Source organism: Cnephaeus nilssonii, assembly GCF_951640355.1.
Source record: "Cnephaeus nilssonii genome assembly, chromosome: 20".
NCBI lineage: Eukaryota > Metazoa > Chordata > Mammalia > Chiroptera > Vespertilionidae > Cnephaeus > Cnephaeus nilssonii.
In genome coordinates this window covers 48965513-48979499 of record NC_137091.1, presented here as the reverse complement: position 1 = coordinate 48979499, position 13987 = coordinate 48965513, and the positions used below count along the sequence as shown (strand labels likewise).

The window sequence follows — 13987 nt, the reverse complement described above, 5'->3', positions numbered from 1 at the left end:
TATTTTAAAAGTGAAAATAAATTTTATGACACATTTTTGTGTCATATTGTTGAATACTTATATAGCAATCAGCTAGTTTTATTGAATAATGAAAACACATTCGTTATTTATTCAATGTACCCTTTTTAAAAAAATACAATTTTTTTTCACTTTTTTTTATTTAGGTATTATATGTGTACATATCTTACCATTGTCCCCCCCACCCTACACCCATACATGCCCTCACCCACAATGTACCCTTTAATGATTGTTTGAGATCAGATTGTATGGCTGCATACATCTGATTTTGCTGGCAGGTGTTCTCTAATCTAACCCTTGAGCCAGTCCATTAATCTTTTAATGTTTCATAATAAGTTAAAACATTTTAATAGTTACCACCTCTTATTTGAGTAGGAGTTTTCTGTCAAGTAGCTTTTAACTTTTAATTAAAGTTTTCTAATCATTTTTTATTATTCAAGTACAGTTGACATACAATTCAATATTAGTTTCAGGTATTAGACATTATATCATTTCCTAAGTGATCTTCCTGATAAATCTTATACCCATCTTGACACCATACATAGATATTGGAATATTATTAACTATAATTATCCTATGATGTACATACATCCCCATGACTATTCTGTAACAACCAATTAGTATTTTTTAATCCCCTCACTTTTTTCACCAATCATGCACTCCCCTCTTAACTGGTGAGAATCAATTTGTTTTCTGAATCTATGAGTTTGCATACACTCAGCTTTTTAATTTATTTTGATGTTTAGATTCAATTATTGATGGATATGTATTTATTGCCATTTTTCACTAATATTTATTACCTTTTTTCCCGTTGTTGTTGTTGTTGTTGTTGTTGTTGTTGTTGTTGTTGTTCTTCTTCTTCTTCTTCTTCTTCTTCTTCTTCTTCTTCTTCTTCTTCTTCTTCTTGTTCAAGAATACCCTTTAAGATTTTCTACAGTACTGTTTGGTGGTAACCCCACCCCATCGCTTTTGCAGTTTCACCCAAGCTGTTTGAAAAGGCTTTTCCATAAGAATGGCCTGTCCTGGCTCAGGATTCAGAGTTTCCTAAAATCTCTCAAACAAGCAGCAGCTGGGATCCCTGCACCCCATAACACTCAATAAGAGACCCAAGGCTTGTCAATAGCAACAGCCTGCCTCACTTCATGGCTTGGCCTCTCCTGGGCACTTCCAAGCCCAACACAAGTAGCAGTCATCTAAAGTCACTCTGTAGCTCCTGTCAGGTGGCCCAGGCAGTGCCTGACTTTATACCTCTCTGGAGGCCCCAGAACCACTGCACCCAGTGAACAGCTTCAGACAATACCAGATTACAGCTATACACATCCACCAGAGACACACTAAAGGGGCAGACTCAGTGAGCACCAAAACTCCACTGAAGCAAGTCCTGCTCCATAGGGTGCCTCCTGCACAGCAGCTCCTCCATTATAGTCACATCTGGTTCTCACAGACAATTGGACTGGAGGTCAATTCCTCCTAATGATGCCAATAGCAATCAAACAACAGTGCACACAGCCCACACATGGGCACACCCAGAGTGCCAGCTCAGGTAACTGGGGAGGCTGAGCCACTGGGCCCTACAGGACACCTACTATGCAAGGCCACCTTACCAATTCCACGGGACATAGCAGCTCTACATAATACATAGAAACAAGCACAGGGAAGCAGCCAAAATTCAGAGACAAAGAAACATGTCCTCAATTTTTTAAAAAAGGAAGAAATCTCCAGAAAAAAACACTTAATGATATGGAAGCAAACAAACTACTAGATACAGAGTTCAAAATAATGGTTATAAGGTTGCTCAAGGATCTTAATGAGAGATTCTAGGGTCTCTTGTAAGCAGCAAAAAATAATACTAATACATAACTAACTAAATAAATAAATATATTATATAATTAATAAATATTTTTTTATTTAAGTCAAAATCAGAACTATAACCCAAATCAATGTGCCCTAATGCTTGAAGGCTGCACCACAGGTTGAAGAGGAGACTTTAACACAGTAAATGAGGGGCACTGAGGAAGAAATATGACTCAGAAGCTTGTCCCCAAGAAACTTGGGTAGATGCTGTGGCTACGAAAAAAAGACAGAAGTGATAGAAAGAAAGCCACACTCAAGGCTGGAAGTGACGTGTTTCCTTCCCTTATTTCCCTGCATTTCCCTTTGTGCTCATTGTCACAGGGACATCGCCCAGAGCTGCACAGGGAGAGGGTGAGCGTGTCCCTGCTGATCTGAGCTCTGCAGACACAGGGACCCAGGTCTTCCTGAAGCGTCTCCAGGCCCGGTGGCACTGTCCATGGTGAGGACCCCAGGGAGGTGCTGATGGATGGGCTGAGAGGAAGGAGACCCCGTGGGGGAGGCTCTGACATGGAAGGACGTGCCCTGGGTCACCTCACCTGCAAGGGGCTTCTCAGGAGGCTGCGGGTCTATTTCCTGCTTCACCATGGAAACCAGATGCGGGCCTCTGGGAAGTGAATGTTCCCCTTCCTGTGGGGCTGCTGACGTGAGAGCCTGTGACCAGGAGGGCCAACCTCCCAGGGCCACAGCCTGTGTGTCTGTCTGTTCAGAGGACACTGTGGCCTCCTCCATCAGCACGGCGGGGTGCAGAGAGAGGAGACACCATGACCCCCATCCTCATGGCCCTGCTCTGCCTCGGTGAGATGGGAGGGGGGAGGGGGCACTGGTCTTTATGGACCCCAGGACTCAGGAGGCTCATGGGGAGGAGGGTGCTGCTCAGGGTTCAGGGCAAACCTCTCACAGGGACTCTCTTCCAGGGCTGAGTGTGGGCCTCAGGACCCCAGTGCAGTCAGGTGAGTCTCCCCAGGTGTCCCAGGTCCCACTCCTCCCTGGGGACAAGGTGTCACCCTACAGACAGCAGGGGATGGAGAAGAGCAGTTCTGGGCTGACAGATGGGTAACATCTGGGAAAGTCCTGGCCTGACAGCGGGACACTAAGGTTGGGAATGTCTTAGAACCCAGCTACTGGCTTCCTTCCAGGGCCCCTTCCCAAACCTACCCTCTGGGCTGAGCCAGGCCCTGTGATCCCCTGGGGGAGCCCCGTGACCATCTGGTGTGAGGGGACCCCACAGGCAAAGCAGTACTATCTAGAGAAAGAGGGAAGCCCAGCACCACAGACAAGACAAGAGCTACTGGAGCCCAGAGACAAGGCCAAGTTCTCCATCACCCGCATGACAGAGCATGAAGCAGGGAGATATCGCTGTTACTATTACATTCCTGCCGGCTGGTCAGTGGACAGTGACCCCCTGGAGCTGGTGGTGACAGGTGAGAGGACAACCAGGGGTCCCAGCCTCAGGCTCTGCCCTCAGGAAGGGGGTCTGCTCTCAGGGTGTCTCCCTCTCACAGCCCAGCCCTGGGGGACATGAGGGAGGTGTGAGCCCATTTAACATGCTGCCCCCTCCTCTACTAGGTTCCTACAGAAAACCCAGCCTCTCAGCCCTGCCCAGCCGTGTCGTGACCTCAGGAGGGAACGTTACCCTCCAGTGTGGCTCAGGGCAGGGATATCACAGGTTCATTCTGATTAAGGAAGGAGATCACAGGCTCTCCTGGACCCTGGACTCACAGCCACAGCCCAGTGGGCAGTCCCAGGCCCTGTTCCCTGTGGGCCCCGTGACCCCCGGCCGCAGGTGGACGTTCAGATGCTATGGCTGTTACAGGGACAGCCCCCAGGTGTGGTCACACCCCAGTGACACCCTATGGCTCCTGGTCTCAGGTGAGTCCCATATTACATCATCCATGGATAGAGGTACCAGCATCTTTGCTGGGATGGGAGCCTCATGTGAGAGGGTGGGGTGAGGGGAGCACAGGGGCTTCTGGGCCAGAGACACAGACAGAGACAGTGAGACCTGGGGGCCAGGACAGGAGAAGGAGGTTATGGGAGGAACAGCCCCTGTAATTCACATCTGGTCTCCCCAGGTGAGTCTGGGAAGCCTTCCCTCTTGAGCCAGCAGGGCCCCATCGTGGCCTCTGAACAGAGCCTGATCCTCCAGTGCTGCTCTGATGTCGGCTATGACAGATTCGCTCTGCACAAGGAGGGGGGACGGGACCTCCCCCAGAGCCTTGTCCTGCAGCCCCAGGCTGGGCTCTCTCAGGCCCACTTCCCCCTGGGCACTGTGAGCAGCTCCCACGGGGGCCGGTACCGATGCTACGGTGGATACAACCTCTCCTCTGAGTGGTCGGCCCCCAGTGACCCCCTGGACATCCTGGTGGCAGGTGAGGAGCCAGTGGGTTCAGTCAGGGACCCAGACTCTGCACAGGTCCTGCTGGGGGTCTCAGGTGGTGAGGCCAGGATGACAGTGCAGGCCCCAGGGAGGGAGAGAGACAGAGAGAGGCAGGGGGTGGGAATGGAGAGGGGGAGCCTCAGGAAACAGAGACAGACAGAGAGGAGGGTCCTCAGAGAGAAGCCTGGTGACTCTCAGGGCAGAACAAGGTGGGCAGGCAGCCCTCACCCTCCCTTCCTCTCTTTAGGACACCTGTCTGACATACCCTCCCTCTCGGTGCAGCCAGGCCCCAGGGTGGCCTCAGGAGAGAATGTGACCCTGCTGTGTCAGTCACAGAGCCCGAGGGACACGTTCCTTCTGTCCAAGGAGGGGGCAGCTGATCCTCCCCTGCGTCTGAGATCAGAGCATCGAGCTCAGCAGTTCCAGGCAGAGTTCTTCATGAGTCCTGTGACCTCAGCCCACGGGGGCACCTACAGGTGCTACAGCTCTGACAGCTCCTCCCCCTACCTGCTGTCACACCCCAGTGAGCCCCTGGAGCTCCTGGTCTCAGGTGAGGACCCTGACCCTGTTTTCTATGCTGTCAGCTCAGGGTCCTGTTCCCAGAACAATCATGGGCTGGAATGGAGTGGGGGCACACTAGGGATGGTCACCCAGAAGACATTTGCACTTCAGAGTCCCTCCCCAACCTCATGTGCACCTCTCCCCCTCACCTAAATCCTGAAGGTTCCAGGTGGGCAGTGGGAGGCTTTGAGTGGCCACAGGGCAGATGCAGGAGGAGTTTGAGTGAGGCAGGGACTCCAGGGTCCGTCCCAGATTCTTACCCTCTTCTGTCCTCCTGCCCAGGAACCTCTGGGACCCCAGCACCCCACCCACAGGGCCCATGTCCACAGCTGATAAACCCCTGGGTCCCCTCTGCTCAGAGGGAGCTAGAGCACCCCAGGGCAGCTCTGAGTCTCTCAGAGGACCTAATGTCCTCCTGACACCTAAGATAGGCTTGTGTCCTGGGAAGGGGGGGTGGCAGGGATTCCAGGAGATATAGCAGGGGGACAACAGGCCTCCAGGGACTCAGAATTCACCACTCCTCCACCACAGAATCAGGCCTAAGAGGAGGAAGTAAGGCAGGTAACAGGTGGGGTGGTCATGGCAGAGGGAGATGTGGGGGCCCAGTCTCAGGAGGGAGAGCTGGACTCAACTGGGGAGAAGGCAGCACCAAACCCTCACCCATCCTGATCCTTAGGAGGCTCTGAGGATAGGTCCCCCCTGCTCCACAGAGTCGGGCCCACAGAGGCTTAAATGAGGGTCTCTGTGGGGAGGTAGGTGGTGGATGCCTCCATGGGGAACAGGGGCTGAGCCATGAAGGGATTTATATCCCTCTAGGGACAGTGACTTGGACACACATTCCCTGTCTTGGGCCTCAGTGTCTCCAGGTGTAAAAGGAGAGAATCCTTGTCCAGAGCTTAGACTTCCTGTCGGTTCTGGCCCTGACCTCCTGGGAGAGGGCCTCACAGGGAAGCCCCCAGGACGTGATGTTATGGGGCCTGTCCCCTCTGTCTCAGTGACGGTGACACTGTACAGGGAGGGACAGGCGGGACAAGGCTCCGGGCCCCAGTCCTCCCCCTCAGCTCAGGCTCAGCTCAGAGGAGGGAACAGGCTGGATCAGCCCTGGGTCAGCTCCAGGCTCTGCTGCTCCTGCTGTGGGGCTGGGCGGTCCCTTCTCTCCTCTGAGTGTCGGGTTCCTGTCTGCTCAGCCCTGGTCCCATCCTGCTCACAGGCTGCTGGGAGATGAGGTGACATAAGGGCCTCACAGAGCTCAGGAGGGCAGAGCCCCCAGCCCAGCCCGACCTCCCCAAGGGGGCGTCAGGACCTGCAGGGTGGGGACAGATCCAGGAGAGACTCAGTGCATCCTTCACCCTGCCCCTCCTGTCCCTGCTGTGCGGGGGGCAGGTAATGAGGAAGGACCCTCAGCTCCAGATGAGAGGTGAACAGGCCCCTGCAGAGGAGGAGCCCAGAGCATGAAGCTGGTGTCCCCCTGGGGGCAGCGTGAGGACAGCACAGGGAACCCACAGTCCCGGCTTCTAGTACCAGCCCCACCCTGTACAGGCTGGGTGGCCTGAGGCATGTGGTTAACCTCTCTGAGCCTCAGTGAAATGGGTGGTGGGGTCAACAATCCCTGGTGCATAACTGTGTGCGGTGAGAGGGGATGAGTGACAGATCCCAGCACGTGCCTGGCACACAGTAGGTGCTCATTCAATGGCATCACTGGCTCATTCATGATGTCACTCATGTCCAAGGTCCCAAATGGAACATGAACATCCTGATCGGGGTCTCGGTGGCCCTAGTCCTGCTGCTCTCCCTCCTCCTCTTCCTCCTTTTCCGACACCAATGTCAGAGCAAAGGCAGGACGTCGGGTGAGTAGGGAAAGGCATGACCTGGGTCACAGGAGGGAGAGGAGCTCAGAGCACCTGCCACAGGAAACCAAATAGATGGAGAAGGTGAGCTGGGAAAAGGATTTCTCCAGAAGCTCAAATCAGGAAAACTAGAAAGAAAACACTCAATGTCAGCACACGTGTATGTATCTAAGGTAATCTTTCATTATTGTCAATGCCATGAAATAGGAAACTTACACACAAGGTATGTTAAGGTTTCCTCGTTTTCAGTGGAATCACAGGGCGGGGCAGGGGGGTGTTGTTTCTAACCTCCCAGGGCTGAGACGGTCCCTCTTGACCAGGCCAGAGAGGGGCTCATGTCCAACCTCCTGCAGGGACCACACACCCAGAGCCCAAGGACAGAGGCAAGCGGATCAGGTAATTCCTGCCCCAAAGTCCCCAAACATCCACATCCTGTGGCCCAGCTCTGCCCCTAACTCTCCTGTCTCCACCCCCAGCTCCAGCCCAGCTGTGGACGCCCAGGAAGAGCACCTCTGTGAGAGGAAGCTGCCCTAGGCGGGGGTGTCACAGGGTTTTTGGGAGATGATGGGGGAGGGATCAGATGGGAGGGTGTGGGATCAGGGGTGAGAAGGACTGAGACCCACACTGCCTGACCTGGCTCCGCACCTCACCCTGGGTTAGTGGCCCATTGGGGAGCAGGTGGGGTCTGCAGCCCTGAGATTTTGGGGACCTGCCAGGAGACACCCCCCTGTTCTGCCCCAGCAGATGCTGCCATGAAGGACCTGCCTGGGAAGAGCGTGGAGCTGGACCCTCAGGTGAGACCCCTGCTCCTGTCCGGGCCACCAAGGACATTCTGTTGCCCAGTTTAATCCAATGGACCCTTCCCTGTCCCACCTCACCTGCTTCTCAGCAGTGTCCACACTGACCTCCCCTCTGGGCCCCCAGGTCATCCTGCTGTGACTCACTCCTCCTGGTTTCCTTGTAACCTCATGGCCCCTCCTACAGGGCCCCCTTTGCTGGCCCCTCGTCCTCTGTCTGAGCTTGTGCAGCCCCAGGTCTCAGGAGGAGGCAGGAATGAGTGACTCACCCACAGGTCCCCAGGACCCCTTCATTCATTCACCCAGCAGGTGTGAGGGGGATCACTGACCGGCTCCATTTAGGGGCCGCAGTGCAGCCCTGAGCCACACTGTCTCCACACGCCTTGAGCTCCCCTGTGGGCGAGGGAGACAATGTGCAAACAAGCAGACAGTGTCCCAGAGAGCAAAGTGCTGTGAAGGAACATAAAGCAAGAGGAGGGGATAAAGTGCATGGTGGGGGGACAGGGGAAGAGCGGGAGCAGAGGTCCTGGGGCAGGGCCTGCTTCTTCAGGAGGAGGGCCATGAGGCTGGAGCCCAGTGAGCGAGAGAGAGCGCGTTAGGATGAGAGTCAGAACCACAGAAGCATCCAGAGGCCCCAAGGCTCAGGAAGGCCCTGCAGGTTCCATCAGGAGAGGGACCTGGTCTATGTAAAGTGTAAGCCATCTCTCTGGCAACCTGAGGATGATTGACAGGAGGATTTCTACTGTGGAATCGAGGAGACGCTGTTCTGTCTCACTGTCTCCAGCAGAACAGGCAGGTTGACGGCCCCCATGTAAGCCACTCAAGACCAGGACCCGGGCAGGGAAAGGCCGCCTCTCCTTCCTCCCTGTCAGGGGAACTGCTGGACACAAAGGGCAGACAAGCAGAAGAGGACAGACAAGTGGACAGTCCGGTGAGTCCCATTCTCTGCACACCTCCAAGGCTCCCCCAACCAAGTGTCATCCCTCTCTCTCCCCCCTCCCTGCTCCAGGCTGCTGCATCTGACACCCCCCAGGATGTGACCTACGCCCATCTGAACCCCTCGACCCTCAGAAGGAAGACATGTGCACCCCCATCCTCCCCATCAGAGGAGCCCCCAGATGAGCCCAGTGTGTACGCTGCTCTAGCCTTCCACTAGCCTAAGAGGGAGACCCCACACTCCAGGGAGGGGGCCTGCAGGGACCCCAGAAGGCATGGGAACTGCTCTCATAGACACTTAGCTCATGACCACAGCCAGCCTGGAGACCACGTGTGGACCCCAGCAGCTTCTGGGACCCGCTGGGAGTCACCAGATTCTACAATTGAAGATAAATAATATCTCTATGTTTTGTAATTAAGAAAACACGCAGACTTCTTGATAATCCATGTGTGAATTTAGAACCAAAACGGAAGCGAGAGAATGCTTTAACTGAATGATAATGTAAATATTACACATCAAACCTTTGAAATGGACAATTAAGAAGCATGGAAGAATATATTAGAAACGCATAATGCAAACACAAAGAAGCAGCCAACGTGTGTTTCAGCGGCTGACTGAATGAAGATGTGGTCAAATATATAGTAGAATACTACTCGGCCATAAAAAGAAGATGCAGTACTGCCATTTGCCACAACATGGGATGGATCCGGGGAGTTGCACTGCTAAGTGAAATAACTCAGACAGAAAAGGACAATAATCCTATGATTTCATTCATATGTGTGTGAAACCTGAAACTCTGACCTGTTACGTATATTAAATACATGGACTCTGTAATTTAAAATTTCCCTGCGACGTGAACTTGGAGTCGGGAAAGCCTCACTGGTAAATGCTTCTGAACACTTATGCATGTATGAAATACACACACACACATACACACACACACATACACATAGACATGCACAGACATACACATGCACACACACGCACACAGACATACACATGGACATGCACACACACAACAAACTTACACCAGCTTCTCCTGAAATAGAGAAGGAAGGCATATCAGCCCAACACAGTTTATCAGGCTAGAAATAAATTGATAAGAAATTCAAACAAGGAAGCTGCAAACTGGGACGGTCACTGAAGCCCTCTCACATGAACTTAGATAAAGAGTCCTCAACAAAATACTCAGACAGAAGCATGCAACCGACTGATGATCCTCAAAGGGAAGGGGTGGGGGAGGGAAGAGATCAATCAAAGCACTTACATGCATATATGCATAACCCATGGACACAAGACAGTAGTGGGGTGAAGGCCTGGAGAGGGGACCGAGGCAGGGAGGAGGGGGTCAATGGGGAAAAAATGGAGACATTTGTAATACTTTCAACAATAAAGATAAATTTGAATAACTAACTAAATAAAATGATCTAAAAATTAAAACCTATATATTTAAACAAGATCTGTCAAGACATAAAGTGGATACTCTAGCATGACCATGCAGGTGTGTGTTTTCAGGAAGGCATGGTGGGTTTCATATTTCAAAAAGTTAATCAATACAAGTCAAATATTAAAAGAAGAAATGGGAGGATCATATCAACAGAGGCAAAGTTTTGATAAAAAATACAGCACCAACTTATAATGAAAAACTCCTCAGAAAATAAAATAAAAGAGAATTTTCTATATCATTCATCAAAGCATCTTTAAAACTCTATAAAATAAATTAGAGACCCAGTGCACAAAAATCGTGCACAGGTCCCTAGGCCTGGCTGGCAATCATGGCCAATTGGGGCCTTCCAGCTGCCTGCTGGGGCCTTCCTTTATTCCGAGCCGCCCCCTGATGGTCAGTGCACGTCATACTGAGCAATCAAATTCCCAAGGGGACACTTTGCATATTAGCCTTTTACATATATATATATATATATATATATATATATATATATATAATGTTTAAAGATAAAACTAGAAATCGTTTTGCCTGCAATGGATACTGTGACAAGAATATTCACCATCACTATTTCTATTCAGCACTGGCTATTCAGTCTACAGTCCCAGTGGGGCCCACCCCATCCCTCCAGTTGCCTTCACCACACTATTTCCTGTGTCCATGGGTTGTGTATAAATGTCCTTTATTAATCCCTTCACCTTCTTTATCCAGGCATCTCCATCCCCTTCCTGCTGACGCCCGCCAGTCTGTTCCATGTGTCCATGCTCCTGATTCCATTTTGTTCGTCAGTTTCTTTTGTTCAGTAGATTCCACATACCAGTGAGAGCATATGGTATTTGTCTTTCTCTGACTGGGCTGCTTTGGCTTCACATAACACTCTCCAGGTCCATCCATGCTGTTGTAAAGAGTAAGAGTGCCTTCTTCTTTTTCTTTCTTTTCTTTTCTTTATTTCTTTATTTTTTTTTTAGAGATGTGTAGTATTCCATGTAGTATTCTATTGTTTAAATGTGCCACCGCTTTTTCATCCACTCGTCTACCGATGGACACTTGGACACTTGGGTCGTATCCAGACCTTGGCTTTTGTAAATCACGCTGCAATGAACATAAGGGTGCATACATGCTTTGTGATTAGTGTTTTGGGATCCATAGGATATATTCCCAGAAGTGGGATCGCTGGGTCAAAGGGCAGTTCCATTTTTGATTTTTTTGAGGAAACTGCATAGTGTTTTCCACAAGCGCTGCACCAGTCTGCATTCTCACTTCTCAATCCCTTCATCCTTCTTACCCAGGCCCTCAAGCACCCTGCCCTCTGGCAGCCATCAGTCTGCTCTTCGTAACTATCGGTCTGTTTCAATTTAGTTTGTTCATTTACTTTGTTCTTTGTATTTCACATAAGGTATTTGTCTTTCTCTGACCTATCTCACGTAGCATCATACCCTCTAGGTCCATCCATGTTGTCACAAATGGTAAGATTTCATTCTTTTTATGGCCAAGTAATATTCCCCGGAGCTCCTGGTCTCAGATGAGGGGGTCCTCTGTCCTGTCTGCTGAGCTGTCAGTTCATGGTCCTGTCCCCAGAAGAATAATGGGCTGAAAGGGGAGTGAGGGGCTCTAGTGTTGGTCACTCGGAGGACATATGCCCCACAGACACCCTCCTACCTTTATACACACCTGCCCTTCACCTGGGTCAAAAGGTGAGAGGTGAGAGGGTCTTAGGGGCCACAGTGCAGATATAGGAGGAGTCTGAGTGAGGTGGGGACTCTGGGTGAGCCCCATATCCTCACCCCCTTCTGTCCTCCTTCCCAGCCCCCTCCCCTCCACACACAGAGCCATGTCCAGAGCTGATGAACCTCTGGGTTTTCTCTGCTCAGAGGGAGACAGACTACTCCAGGGTGGTTCTGAGTCTCTTAGAGGATATAATGTCCCCCAGATTCTTAAGGGCAGGCTTGTGTCCCAGGGTTAACCACGGGGCTCCATGGGCCGTAAGGATTCACCCCTCCCCCACCATGGTGTCAGGCCTGCAGAGCGGTAAGTGAGGCAGGTGACAGGTGGGTGGTGATAGCAGAAGGAGATATTGGGGCCCAGGCTGAGGGAGGAAAAGCCAGGTTCAAGTGGGGAGAAGGCAGGCTCCACCCCTCACCCCCCATCCTGATCCCCAGGAGGCTCTGAGGATTGGCCTCTATCCACACGGAGTCAGGGCAGTTGAGGGGATAAGTGAGGGTCTCTGTGGGGAGGTGGTGGGTGCCTCCATGGGGACAGGGGGTGGGGGGTTTTAGGCATCTGTGGAGGCGCTGGCTTAGACACGCCCTTCCCCTGTGCTCACCTTCAATCCCAGGTCCACTTTCATGTAAGATCCCACACACACACACACGTTTATTTACGACATTTGCCGATTGTGCATCTCTTCAGAAGACCAAATCTGTTTTAAGCAAGTGAATAAACGGATGCATATCAAGAATAGTTTGGCCGTGGCCAGCATGGCTCAGTTAGTTGAGAAGTGCCCAGGTTGTGGGCATGATCTTCAGGAGAGGTCGTGCAGCAGGTGGCTGATCAATGATTGGTGTTTTTCTCACATTGATGTTTTTCTCTCTCTCCCTCTCTCTGCCTCTCTCTCTAAAATCAATAAAAAAAATACATATTTTTAAAAGAATATAGACACAGAAAACAGTGTTGTGGTTACCATTAGAAAAGGGTCTGGGGAGTAGTGAAGGTAAAGGTGGTCAACTATATGGTGATGAGAGGACATTTGACTTCGGATGGTGAGCACACAATACAATATACAGATGATGTATTATAGAATTATACACTTGAAAGGTATATAATTTTATTAGCCAATGTAACTCCAATAAATTGAAGGGGGTGGGGGGAAAGACTAGTTTGAAACAGATAAATCCAAAATCATTGTGAAAAACCCTCCCTGATCCCATCAAGGACTTCTTTCTTCATCAGCTAATACACCTGGGCTGACTCGTCACCAGGAGGCAGGAGTCCAGCCCCAAACCAGGCAAACGCACACGGTAGAGATTGGCTTCCGTGGGGAGGAGGGGCAGAAACGCTGAGAGACCGACTTCAGCACCGTGGTGGCCAAAGATGTTTTTCCTTTTCTCCCTCCTTTAAAGCCTTGTATTCAGCATCTAGCTACAATCAAATTGCCTCTGTGAGGCCTAGCCGGTTTGGTTCAGTGGATAGAGCGCGGGCCTGTGGACAGTAGAGTCCCAGGTTCAATTCCGGTCAAGGGCACATGCCCAGGGTTTCCCGCTGGACCGCCAGTAGGGGGCGTGCAGAAGGCAGCCGGTCCATGATTCTCTCTCATCATTGATGTTTCCATCTCTCTTTCCCTCTCCCTTCCTCTCTGACATCAATAAAAATATATTTAAAGATAAGAAAATCTCTGTCTTTAAAAAAACAAAAGTGCCTCTGTGGGATTGGTGGGGTCCAGTCCCATACACCCAGGCCTGGGAGGTGTTTGCCCACCTGTGCACTGGGAAATGGACTGGCAGACCCTGGTATGGGCTGTGAACCGACTCCAACCCCTCATGGCCAAGGCCCAGGAGGGCCTGAAGAACGCTGGCTGGTGTGGGCACACCCCACGGCCTAGAGCAACTTTGCAGAAGTTCAGGCAGAGAGCAAGCTTGAGTAGATGGGGGCGAGCGAAGAGAACGAAGCAGGGTCTGCAGGCAAGGATGCAGCCACCGACCAACCAACCATTGTGCCAACTTTCAGAAAACAGAAGCGAGGTCCTCCCGCGACTGCTAGCGCCCTGCTCACACCTTTTCGGCTAGATGGCCCCGGTCACGTGCATGGATTACGAAGCAGCATACTTGCTCATTCATGGTCATCTCCTCCCGCGCACAGGTGCACCGCGGTCCGTCAGTTCCCAAAGGCGCCGGCCCTGCCACAGTCCCTGCCCTGCGCGTGTGGCGCCATGAGGCCGCCCCGCCCCAGCCCTGGAGCCACAGCCATGGCGCCCCACCTGCTGGCTGCCAGCATCCTGGCCCACCTGCTTGGCTGGCCCGCGGCGGTGGCCCCGGGAGGTGCCTCGCCGACCTCCTCTTCCTCCTTGGCCGCCTTGGCCGTGTCCCCACAGAGCCACTGATCTCCCTTCCCCGGCTGCTGTGCCAAAGCTACTACAAGTCCTCGCCCCTCAATCGC

General features: G+C 51.7%; 1 protein-coding gene across 1 annotated transcript in view; it reads left to right on the top strand.

The window, feature by feature from the left end:
* Positions 1-13987, top strand: part of LOC307115917 (paired immunoglobulin-like receptor B) — an 83017-nt gene that overhangs the window by 13362 nt on the left and 55668 nt on the right. Inside the window, exons 2-8 of the mRNA XM_079799466.1 lie at positions 2194-2311; positions 2559-2667; positions 2787-2822; positions 3009-3293; positions 3439-3741; positions 3945-4241; positions 4497-4799. Of these exons, the coding sequence (XP_079655592.1) occupies positions 2309-2311; positions 2559-2667; positions 2787-2822; positions 3009-3293; positions 3439-3741; positions 3945-4241; positions 4497-4799 (1336 nt within the window). The 5' untranslated portion in view covers positions 2194-2308. The remainder of the gene's footprint in view (positions 1-2193; positions 2312-2558; positions 2668-2786; positions 2823-3008; positions 3294-3438; positions 3742-3944; positions 4242-4496; positions 4800-13987) is intronic.